Raw genomic sequence first — 12,716 nt, 5'->3', positions numbered from 1 at the left:
AGAAATCATTCATGTTAGAAATAAATTAGAGAGTTTTTCCCTTCAAATTTTTATTGCCATTTAGACATTATTACCATTAAATTACATGATAAGTGTTTTTAAAAAAGGGCAAAAAATTCAACATTAGTATTGTGCCTTTTATATGAAAAATTGACTCAAATTTTTGTGTAGCATTATTGATTATGAGTATCAGTAAAACTCAAACTTTAATCGATATTTATTTATTTATTTATTTGTCGCGGCCAACAACCAATAATTCCTTTCACATCTATGTATATCTTTAGATCTATTTAGGTATTTGTATTTATAATAGAGCCTAACAGACCTAATTATGAGCAAACGTAAACCAAGAGAAAATCCGTTTAATCGGGGAAGATCAAAATATTAGTAAATTTAGCATAAAGAAATAAAATACTACGCATATTTAAATGAAGAAAAATGTCACTTAAAAAAAGAATGTATGTTTATTTATATATATTTCTCTTCTACCAAAGAAAAGTGTGTCTCGATTTTTTTTTTTTTTTTTTTTGAAGCGTTTAATTTTCATCTATGCATCATTTACTGGTTTTGTAAAAAAGTTTAAAAAACATGATATTCAGTTAAAAAAGAGAGCAAGCAAGTAGTTCTCGTAACCAGGATTCTCTTTTCTAATGAAAAAGTTGTAAGCTTGTGGATGACAGCCAATCGAGTACTTGGCTCACTGTCCTCCAGAAATTCACATCATTATACATTGAAAACAAAGTTGCAGAACAAAATTCAACCCTGAAAAGCATTTATGCAAATTTAATAGTTATTTGATTTTTAAAAATTTCTTACTTATTTCGGCTACCTCTCCCCCTCCATTCTTAATTTCTTTTGTATATGTAAGGCTTTAAGCCACAAAAAGCAACGGCTAACTCCAAAAAACTTTGCATAGATTTACAAGTTCACTTAAGATTTTGTGTTTGTATTGGTATTTTTATTTATTTATTTATTAATTGTTGCATTTTTAGCAACTAAATTTTTAATTGGCTTTATTATGCAAAGCTGTTTTACGCACCAAATTATAACGACATAAATATATTTCTACATTTAATATTTAGTAAAAGAAAATAACGTATAACTTCACTAACCTGGTTGTGGAGTATTGGAACAGTTTACAATAGCTCTAAATTGTTGAATGACACATTCTGGATGGCAGGTGGTTGAGGGGTTCTACTTCTGCTTCTTTTTATCCTTTGTATGTCTACAGTGGCTGATGTGGCTGGCCGGCCCATGGAACTGCGCTCTCAGCTTCCTCGTGTATTTCTGTCTGATCTCAGAGGCAGATTCGTTCTTGTCCATGGCCATGAAACACTTCCTGTCCGAAGATAAGCCGTCTAGTCTGTTCCCTCCTGTGTCCATACATCTTGGCAGCCTATCCACGAAATTCGATGACGACAAAAAAGCATATGATGATGTCGAAGAGGAAGAGGTAGTTGAGGTGGTTCCCAAAGAGGAGGAGGAGGAGGAGGAGAAAATAATTACAGTTCCTGTCCAGTAAGTTGCATCATACATTTAGTTATTTACTTGTCGTAACATGTTTGGTTAAGAAGAATAAATGTACTGTAGAGCCTCGTTTATTCGGCCCCCGTTTATCTGGATCTCTGGAAAATCCGGATCGAATTTGTAGAGTTAAAATTTTTTTTATTCTGTCAAATAATAATTCTAAAATTATGTTAGTGAGAACGGAACTGTAAGTAGACCAAACGTTTGCTTTTTATTTTGATTAAATGTATTTAAATCCTGCATAGATCGTACAATAAATAATAGTAACTTAACTATAGGTGTAACTTAGCCATATAAAGTAGGGGGGGGGGCAAACTTTTTTTTTAAGGAAAATTTATTTGGTTCATATTCTGCCATCAAATTAAAACAATGCTAAAATTACCTTTTTCAAATAATAAGTGAATAAATTTAAAAAATCATAATAATTTTTAACGCAATGTATAATATTCAATTTAAACAGAACAGAGCTACAGAGAGTAATGCGCGCATACATCCTGACAACACAGATTTAACCAAACACTAATGAAGGTTAAAGCGTCTTCCTCTCATCTCCTTCTTGCAGCAAATGAATTGATGACCAGCAATGGCGGCCCTAGGTTCTGATGTCCCCCGCCGCAAGAACGAGAGCCCTCAAAAGTGGAAAACGATCCCTTAGAAACAGCCTCTTGCGGATTTTAACTACCCAATTTCAGTCATACCTATAGCCTGGGAGGCCCCCTTGTTAATTATAAATACAATGAATGTATATTAATATAATTGAATCTTAATTATACCTATTTAACATTAACAAAACATGGTTTTCTCAATGCAACCCCTCATATATACATTTAGGATTGACCTTATAGTGAGGGTGGGTATAGTGAGAGTGGTTCAAGGGCCACTTTAAACGCGATATAAAATATCTTTAGTGTAGGGGGGTTCGGGGTTTTCCCCTGGGGAAAATTTTGAAAAATAGATTTGAAATTCTGCGTTTTGAGGCCTTATAAAATATAAATAGACTAAAAAAATATAAGGGGAAAAATAGGCAAACTTTTTATAAGTTTTACATTCTTTTGTAAATTAAGATAATGCAAAATAAAAACTGTTTTTGATTCGACAAATCGTTAATATTTATCGACAGAGAAAGGAGAAAAGACAACGCATCGTCACTTGCCCACATCGGCTTTTGATAGAAATTGTTTTCAGGTACATGAGCCTCTCCTGGGCTTCTGATAGCGCCACTATGGTGCAGTTTAAAAAGAAATAAACTATTGGTTGAAATTACTAATTGGTGGCTGAATACAAGTATACAATTTTTGCACATTCATTAAAGTTGCATTGGTAATATACGAAGTACATTTCATTGTAAGTAATAAGGTATAGATCATTTGACAAACAATTTAAAAAAATCATTTGCTTGAAACTAGGGGGGCAAAAGAATAACTCTACCCATGGCTCGGGAAAAGTAAGGGGGCACTTGCCCCCCCCCCCAGATTACGCTCATGAACGTAACTAACATCATTCCGCACTTGAAGAGTTAGCCGTCAATCCGACCACTACAGCTGAACTATTAATGATAAAGTGTTTGCGCGAAACGATGCTATGTAATTAGCTTGTAAAGCATTGTTTTTTTGCTGTAATAAATGATAAGCATGCTTATTTAAGAATTTGTTTTGCTTGTTGCCCATATTGCCCGCATTATTCGGATTGCTTTTGGTCCCAGTTAGTCCGGATAAACGAGGTTTCACGGTATTTTCGATGTTTGTTTGGCTCTAGGGCAGGTCTAGTTTTATTATGTTAGAGAGTTCATTAATGAAGATATTCTCGGCAAATTTGAATAAACCAGTTTGTGACCAATGGACATAAAATATGAGTCTAAATTTACTAGATATGTAAAATTGAATAAATACCTTTATGTAGAGTAGTAAAGAAGAAATAACGTTTAATTGCACCAATTGCAGATTACTGCAGAAAAGTATTTCAGTGTTACAAAGAACTCTTTTTTAATGCAAAATAAGTGAATTTATGGATGAAAAGACATCCAACAAAAGAAGCTCACTTATTTTGCATTAAACAAGGGGTTCCTCGTAACCCTGAAACACGTGTCTGCAGTAAACTGGAATTTGTGCAGTTAAACGTTGTTATTTTCAATAAATATGTAGTTTCAGTAGTCATTTTTCAAATGTAAACATCTATTCTTAAAACATGTAGGTACAACAGACTAGCTTTAAGAAAGGCACAAAATTTTACGTATCGTAACAATATAAAACCTGTAAAACAAAAAGTGATTACATGAAAGGTACCGGATTATTTTTGCTTTTTATGAAAAATATTCAATTAAATAATCTCGTTCAATTTCTGCATTTTTACCTACATTAAACAAGACAACTACATTAAACAACGTTTTTTGAAAAAATCAGTACATAAATAAAAATGAAAGAAAACAAACAAATAAATAAATAAATAAAATTAATTGATAAGTAAAGAAATAAAATAGAAATAAATAAATAAAATATATAACAAAGCAAACAGCTATTGTCTCAGATACCTTGTACGGAGTCAACAAGGGCACGTCTTATGCAGTTTTTGTAGACGAATGTTTTCTATTCTAAAAGAAATTATAAGATAATTCCGAGATATTGAATGCTGATTTAAGTTTAGTGTTTTGCATAAAAGTATTTAATTATTTTTGCGCAACATTTTACTTGCCTCAAGGTATTTAAATCATCAACATTCTACAAAGTTTAAGAAATACTACTTGTCACGTCTTCATCGAGGGACCATTTTCAGTAGTGGTGTCCAAAAATTTGAAAATTGTAAATTCCAGCCAAGCTGTGAGTTAGAGAAAAAATAAAATCATTGATAGAGGTAGTGTTTCAAAGCAAATTGCATTAAATGATTGAACCATCAAGTTTCACAACTGACATAGAATCTTTTTTGTTATTATGATGAACCTAAAGGAAGTAAGATCTTAGGTGCTACTGAAAAAAGCATAACTACGAGTAGGTAACTACGACTCATTTCTTTCCTTTTTACTTTCTTCTATATCTACTATTTAGAAGAAAATATTGGATTCATGCAAATTTTCGAATTTTGAAGGATTCGAACGTTTTAAGGTGTGCTGAGTCCATTTCGACCATTTTTGGAAAATGTCTGTCTGTCTGTGTGTGTGCATGTGTATGTGTGCCACGTATATGTGTGACCAGTTTTCTGTGGCCACTCTACAGCAAAAAACTACCGCATGAAATCGAACGAAATTTGATACACATATGTGCCCCTATGTGAACTTATGCGCATTGGTTTTTGGAATAGGGAAGTTGCAACCTATTAAATGTTCATATTTTGGCTATTGGATATTGTTAATTGACCCTCAAAACTAAAAAATTCACCATCGCCGAATTTTAAAACACCGTGGTTGATTTTTAATGAATTTTTAAAAATCCACGCCTAAAAGTGCGCGCTTCTGAAACGTCACGAGCCTAAGTCACAGGGCGCGAATGTGCAGCCTTCCGTCGAAGATCCCTTGTTTTCGCTTGGAACATTTTGAGCGCGCTGATATTTTTATTTTTTAGAAATTCAATAATATGTTTGAACACACTATGGAGACCGGATTCGTTAAAGCACAATCTAAGTAATCTTCCTCGTGTAACATCAATGATTTTATTCGAATATTTCCGAGAGGATGAGAGGTTTAATGTTCCAGAAACGCGAGGAGTTAAATGCGAGGAGATAAGCCTTTTACGTTTCGTCTTCGAAGTCGAATGCGTGACCTTCGGCTTCTCCCCTATCGGAGGAGGGCATGACGTCACTTCTATGCCATTTGACGTCACAAAAGCTTGAACTTTAAAAATTAATTTAAAAAAAAAACTACTTATCGTATCGCAAAATTTTTTTCACCTATGATGTTTATACATGTTACTCTATCATATAAAAATAAAATTGAAAAATCGAAAACTTCCCTATTCCTCCAGGTGGGTGGAACAATAGGACGTTTCCTGAGTTATACGTTCCTGATATTCCTCAGGAAGTAACTGGCGGAATCAAACAAAATTTGGTCCCTATTTTGCCCTTAACAGGTACAGTTGCTGGTTCAATTTTGGTGTCATTAGCCCAAACGGAGGTTGAGGTATAGAACGTTTTTTGTCGTCAATTGTGACTGCTGTATTTCAAGAAATAATGAACGGAATCAAACAAAAATTTATCGACAAGTAGCCCTTACAGGGTATAAGAGCTGGCTCTATTTTGGTGTCAACAGCTGAAAAGGGAGAGGCGCAATCAAACGTTCTTATTTTTCTATTGTGAGTGCTGTATTTCAAGAAGTAATGCTACGTTCTGGAAGAAATTTGGAATAAATGTGAATCCATACGGTTCAATTTTTGCGTTGGTTCAATTTTGGCTCCTGCTCTAGGGGCTGATTTTTTTTTTCCGTGTATAAAAAGAGCTTTATAATGGGTCTCGTTTCCAAACTTTTAAAAGTATTTTTTTCTGAAAGAGCATGCTTAAAAATATAGGCTCTGATAATTTTTTAAATAATTTACTTAAGTTTAATATTTTTTAAAAAAGTATTTAAATCAGTGCGCTTTTATTGTTTACACTTCTGTCGTGTGACATCACAAATGATGAAATGTCATTCAATGTTGCCATTCACAGAACAAAATATTTAATTCGCACCTTTACTCACGTACATTGGCAACGATATGATTGATAGCAAGCGTAGAGAGCAATTTTAATTCGCTGCTTGATTATCATAACGTGGAAACGTAGTAGAAAGATGCGGCAAAGGGCATCATTTGTGAGGTCATCAAGACCACGCCTTGTTTGAAAAATCGGACATTTTAAAAAATTAATTAAAAAAAAACTGTTGGGAAAATAAAAGTATTTTCTGGGTCCATGTTTTTTTTTTTTTTTTTTGCTCATTCTATCCATTTCAATGACTAAAAGTAGTACTTTTGACTGAAGGAAACCACATAGTTGCAACAATAAGAAAGATAAATCGTAATAGACTGTCGTCTGCGTTATTTTGCGTGATTTTAATTGTTGGAAAATTACCAGAAGATCGCGATGATTTAAACTTTTTAAATAATTTTCAGTTTTCATTCTTTGATTTGCTTTTGAGATAAATCGGGAATGGGATGGTTTCCTTCACACACAGGCAAAAGTACTACTTTTAGTCGCTGAAATTGATAGAATAAGCAAAAAAAAAAAAAACACATGGAGCGAGAATTTATTTTCCCTCCAACGCTTTATTTTTAATTAATTTTCTTAAATGTCCGATTTTGAAAATAAGGCGTGGTCTTTATGAAGTCACAAATGATGTACTTAGGCGCATCTGTGTACCGATACCGAGTTTCCACGTTATGATAATCAAGAAGCGAATTAAACATTGCGCTCTGCGCTTGCTGTCAACCATATCGTTATAAGAATTATAAGAAAGATATAGAAGAAGGTTTCGTGATAACCACAACATACTAGTTACTGCTTAGTGAGAAAGTCAAAATAATAATACTTTTTCACGATTTGTGGGTATGTTAAGACTTGCTTTAAATGTTATTTTTTTTTAATTTATTACTATTTTTAAAATAACTATTTTTATCTTATTTCGAACAAAATTTTCACCGAAAAGGAAACTCTCAATTTCTTCTCCTTTAAATTTTCAGTTTCTTAGCTACAGTACTCAGCCGACAATATGCTTCAAGACAATGTTTTTTTTTTGTCCCCCAAAATGACAAAATGAACTCTTTCTACTTCAAAAACGGTTCCTTTACAAAATAATTGTGATTACAGAAACAAATTCTTCAAGAAAATCACGGTCACAAAAACAGACCCTTCACAAAAAAATTAGGGCTCTTCATCAAAATTTAATAATAAATAAATAAATTACCTTAAAGGCCTATGCTTACTTTTCTCTAATGTGTCACTTTCAAAACAGTTATTTTTTTATGAATTTATAGTTCCTCTATGTGAAACTATTCTGTGGTATCATTTTGCCTTTTTTCCTACAAATAAAACATTCAATTTTTGCTGATCTAATAGCCGTTTCATAAAAAAAAGGTAAAAAAAAAAAAAACTACTAAGCAAAATAAGTAAATAAATAAAATAAATAATTTTCAAATCCTGAAAAAAGAACCTGGAGGGGGCGGTGGGGGAAGACACTATCTGTTGCTTATTTTGGGGGCTGCGTCACCTCTTTTCCTATTTCTGACCCCTGTCGTAAAAATATCATTAATTATAAAAATGCAAGTTAGACTACAGAATAAATTTTCTTAAAACGGCGAAAATGTATCCTTAAATTTGAGAAGCAAAATGTCACAATGTTACTAACAGTATAAAAGTCCCTTATCAGGATTTTCATTTATATTTCTGATTACGTTTGATAAAAAGGTTTCTCAATAATAAATGTTATGAGAGCGTTTGAAAAAAAAAGGACGTGTTTCTAAAGGTAAGTTATTACATGATAATTTGTATATGACATTCGATGAAATGCAAAACATGCTCTGGAATATGTTTTAATATAAGCGGTTTATATTGGGAAAATCGGTAGTAACTTCCTAAAATTTATTGTTTTTTTTTTTCTCCTTTTTGGAGAAAGATGATAGATGAAGTGAGTGTCAGGAATATTTTTAGAAACACAGATTCAGTATAAAAGAAATTGTTATATCAATGCTAGAAAAAAACTTGAGTCATTTGATGTATTGTTTCCAGGAAAACGAATGCTAAGAATTTATGTAGGGCTCGTTTTGCCATAGTGGGTTTTGAAGAGCGTCTGTGAGCTTCGTGATGGGTCTTATTCGGTGATAGCGAGTTTTGCAAAATATTCATTTTGAGACACGTTTCGGGTTCTTCGTAATCACGAAATTCAGTGTGCATGTTTGTGTACGATAAAGTGGCTTTTATCATATATATTAAGTGGTTATTTTTCAGATACTTTAGTTAAAGCGGTGCAAAAAATAAATGCTTCTTGTGATCTAATTTTTTAAAAACTTTTTAATTAACTGAGTGTGCGATTTCAGTTCTATTCACATAAGTCATATTTATTACTCTTGTTCTGCATAATTTTAAAGAAATTACAGGAGCGTGTTTCAGTAATTCTAGAATTATTTACTAAGCACGTTACATTCAAGCAATGCAAACGCACTCTTTTTAAATGAGATTTTAAAGTCGTCCCACTTTGCTCATGTACCTTTTCCTATCAAATTGAAATCTGAAGTTGAACATGTCTTTTCCTGATAGTTTGTATAATGTTCTATCCTCGAATCATTCATGTGAAGTAATTTTCTTTTCTTTTTCTCTTCTTTTATCGTAGGACGGGTGCAAACCCCATTGAAAAAACATTAGGAAAATATATGAAAATGAAAACGAAAATTACCGATATGCGAATGAAAACCAGGAGATACCGGATGAAGATGATGTACAAGAAGTACAAAGCAAAGATGTTGGCAAACATGAAGAAGTATAAAATGATGCCAAAAAAATTTATTCCGGATATTTTTGTGCCACAACCTTTTGATTTGTATCCTCCTCCCGTGTATCCACCTCCTATTTATTATAATTTCACACCAGAATTCATACCTCAACCTCAACCACTGCCACCAGTATTTCCACCTCCACAACTACCGCCACCACAACCACCAATACCTCCATTCCCACCTTTTCCAAGACCTCCACAGCCACCACGACCTCCCATGTTTCCTCGACCTCCCAGACCTCCTAGACCTCCTCAGATACCTAGGCCTCCTATTGGCAGGAATCCAGAAGACTACGAGGTAGGGTCACCATTTGACTACGAGGAAGGCTCTACTGAAGCGCGTTTCAAAAATAAGCCGAAAGGTGCTAAAGGTCCTAAAGGTGCCAAAGGTCCTAAAGGTAACATATTCCAGACATACAAGGAGGAAAAGAGGACTTGGCTAAGCCAGAAGATGACCTCCATGAAAGAGTACATGGAAAAAATGAAGAACTACCGGCTCGAGAAGATGAAGCTGAAACTTGCCATGAAGTACAAACCCAAGTACTATCCTGTGCCGGTGCCCGTGCCAGTGACGAAATATACGAAATATGAACCTGAATATTACGAGAAAGAGTATGATGTCACTTATGAAGAAGATGACGATTATGAAACGGAGAAAGCCTACGAAAAAGACATGCGCAAAGACAAATATTACAAATTTGATGACGATGAATATGACGATTACGAATACGATGAAGAGTATGATTTATGAAATGGGTAATTTATATGATCACAGATCCTCATTATTCTACAAAAGTGTTCTCATAAAGGTATCATTTACCAAAGGAAATATCTCACGTTAAATGGTATCTTAAGTTTTTTTTTTTTTTGTCTCTCACTTTTTGTTCTTCCAACTGTTTCTCTTCTAAATACGCGTATAAAGTTTTTATTCAAATTTTCAAGGAAATAGAAAACGAATCTTACATTTTAGCTAGCAAATGTAAATAATTTGTTTAATTTTCTTAAGGGACTATGCATGTTAGTTTTTTTTTCTTTCTTTTTTGTGCATCGCAGATACTATTTGCAAAATTTAACAGTTTGTTTGTCCAATCAAATAAATCGGTTATAAATTAATCAAATGCTTTTCCAAGTTTAACCAATTGTTAATTTCATGTGTTTGAAGCTGAACTTATGAAATCGAAACGTCTTCAAGAAATAATCTCAACGCCAACCATATGCACGATATCTTTTGCTTACAATGTTTCTCGGTAGAAGGTAATTTGCAAAGTGTGGATACGCTTTCCCGCTTAAAGTAGTCTAAATTTAGTGCAGAAGTACTTATTGAATGATGTGGGAAACTATTTAATTCACATTCGAGTAAAATATGTTCTCTCTTTTCCGTATTAATATTTAAATAGCAAACATATTACTTTAATTTTTAAAGCTGTAACAATATATTTCTTGTCATAAAAATACTATTTTTGACTGCCTAAATTTGAAAAATTGATAAAAATATTTTATACATTGCTCAAAAACTTATGATTTACACGATCTGAAAGCAAAATTAACTGTTAACCATACTTCTAACTACATCTGAGCTTTTACCTAAAACTTAATAAAAACTTCTTCATTTCACTCTACTTAAACGTTGCTTAGTAAACTATTAACTAATGATCTGTTTTTTTAATGCCCTTATTCATTAGCTATTCTCTGCTTAAGGTTGGAGAGAAACATAAAAAACTATCAAATAAGTTACTGTCAATGTATGTACTATTTTTTTTGAAATTTATGCTTCGTAATTATATAAAACGTTAGAAATCTTGCAGATATAACACATTAGCGCCACAAAAAAGAACACAGAACAAAACATTTAAATTGAGAATGTGCGAAATACTTTCCTTTAATGGACTCGAAAATAGGTGAAAAGTAAAAAGTATTTCACTCACCTTAAGACCTATGCAATATGAGCTGAAATAAAAATATTAATTTGAGCTGAAATAAAAACTTGAGCTACCATTCTACTTCTGCTTTTTGTGCCTTGTCTTCCCAGTCACATCTAATGAAGACCAGTATTTCTTGGCCATGTCACTTCGCTACGTTGATGATCTTCTACTTCGTTGCAACGGACCAGTACACGGCATATCTTACGGACCAATTTAAAAATGAATCCACCTCCAAAGAAGTTCATAAGCGAAGTGTGGTACCAGTGACGCTCAAACCACCAGGGCTTGCCTCTAGTATAAAATGGAAGCTGGAAAAGAAGGAAAACAAAAAGAGCCCAATCCAGATCATTCCTCTGCAATTGCCGTAAGTTTTGTTACATTTCTTTAAGTTAGAAACTTATTTTTGTTAAATATGTACTCAAACTCTTTATCGCTGGAAAATATTGACACAATAATAACGTTCCTTAAGTTAGAAATGTTCCTCTTTTATTTTTTTAATTTGAGTGTCAGATTTTAGAATTAATATAAGTCCAAATTTGAAATTTATGTATATTGAGAGCATCAGCTTTTGAAAAATGTGATATTTTTCATATAAATGTGACATTTTAGAAACATAGTTTCTCGTAACTGAATTTTGCATGACTCATTAAGCAAGTTCATTTTGTAACTATAACAATGCTGAAGTTAAGAAATGCTTACAAATCTTTTTACATAAAAAGAAGTAATAAAACTATTTGGCAAGGACGGATCCAGAAAGTTTTCAAGAAGGGGGCGATTGATTTTTTAAATGACCTCTTGCTGCGTATGTGATGTGGTAAAAATATGCTGGGGTAAAGGGGTGTGTGCCACAGGATTTTTTTATCTAAAACAAACTAAAATATAGAGATTTGGACAAGGAGGTTCCCTTCTTTCCTCTACTCCTTTCCATTTCTGTTGAAAGAGGAATAAAAAAATTACTATTTGATAACTTTAATTTTGTAATAATTTAAGGACATTGGCATTGTTTCCAACTCCCCTCCCCCCTAACATCATCAAAAGTCGCCTAAAATTACGCTATTTGAAAGTTCAGTTTCGAAAAATTACCAGAAGATAGTCACTGAACCCATTCTTTCCTCTAACACTACTCGATGCGTCTACAATCGTGTCTCGATGACTTACATTTTGATAAATGCCCGGGGAGGGGAGGGGGGGTGAGATATTACAAACTTTTTCTTCTAACATCGCCAAAGATCGTCTAGAACTGCTTTGAAACTTCAATTCTGAAAAGTTTCTGGAGGGGAGATTCTAACTCTATTCCTTTTCTTGACATCATCAAAAAGGACCTACACTTGCACTTTAGGACTTCAATTCGGAAAAATTGCCACTGAATGTTCCTTCAAGGGAGGGGCGATCGCTCCCATCGCCCCTCCCTTGTATCCGTCCTTGCTATTTCGACCAAGATTTAAATAGTATATTAGCTTTATATCATGAGCGTTAGTAATGTTTAAACACGATTAAACCTTTTTTATTGAACGTAAGATTCGGATTTACATCAGAATTTTATTTTAAAGTTCAATTAAATCAAGAGTTATATAGTCGTTATACAATGGGAGAAAATCTTTAGACACGATACTTACACTAATAGTATTTTAGAAAAAAAAGGGGATTTTCTCTAGGACGACTGTTGTTCCAAAAAGTAGCGAAAAATCTCGTAAGAAGCTAATGTAACTTTAAAGTAAATTTCCCAAACCTTACTTTTCATCATACAGTTTTAGAATTGCTAACGCGGAGTCAGAGCGAATCGGTGAAGTACTTCGCGAGTCGAGAATCGATCCTGAATAGAC

The 12,716-nt window shown here is 33.2% G+C and overlaps 1 protein-coding gene across 1 annotated transcript; it reads left to right on the top strand.

Moving 5' to 3' along the window:
* The first annotated feature begins 1,321 nt into the window (after nucleotides 1-1,321).
* LOC129217706 (uncharacterized) lies at nucleotides 1,322-9,722 on the top strand. Its single transcript, XM_054852044.1, has 2 exons — nucleotides 1,322-1,518; nucleotides 8,810-9,722. Exons 1-2 carry the CDS (start codon nucleotides 1,322-1,324, stop codon nucleotides 9,720-9,722), a joined length of 1,110 nt encoding a protein of 369 aa, XP_054708019.1.
* The last annotated feature ends 2,994 nt before the right edge of the window (nucleotides 9,723-12,716 follow it).

The sequence above is a fragment of the Uloborus diversus genome, chromosome 1, assembly GCF_026930045.1.
Source record: "Uloborus diversus isolate 005 chromosome 1, Udiv.v.3.1, whole genome shotgun sequence".
Taxonomy (NCBI): domain Eukaryota; kingdom Metazoa; phylum Arthropoda; class Arachnida; order Araneae; family Uloboridae; genus Uloborus; species Uloborus diversus.
Note: the sequence above shows the minus strand (reverse complement) of the source record. Positions and strands in the feature narration are given on the sequence as shown.

What these genes read in the sequence shown, in the direction of transcription:
- LOC129217706 (XM_054852044.1), top strand. Translation starts at nt 1,322, where the DNA reads ATGGCCATGAAACACTTCCTGTCCGAAGATAAGCCGTCTAGTCTGTTC. An exon ending in ATAATTACAGTTCCTGTCCA is followed by an intron (nt 1,519 to 8,809) that starts GTAAGTTGCATC and finishes CTTTTATCGTAG; the next exon opens with GACGGGTGCAAACCCCATTG.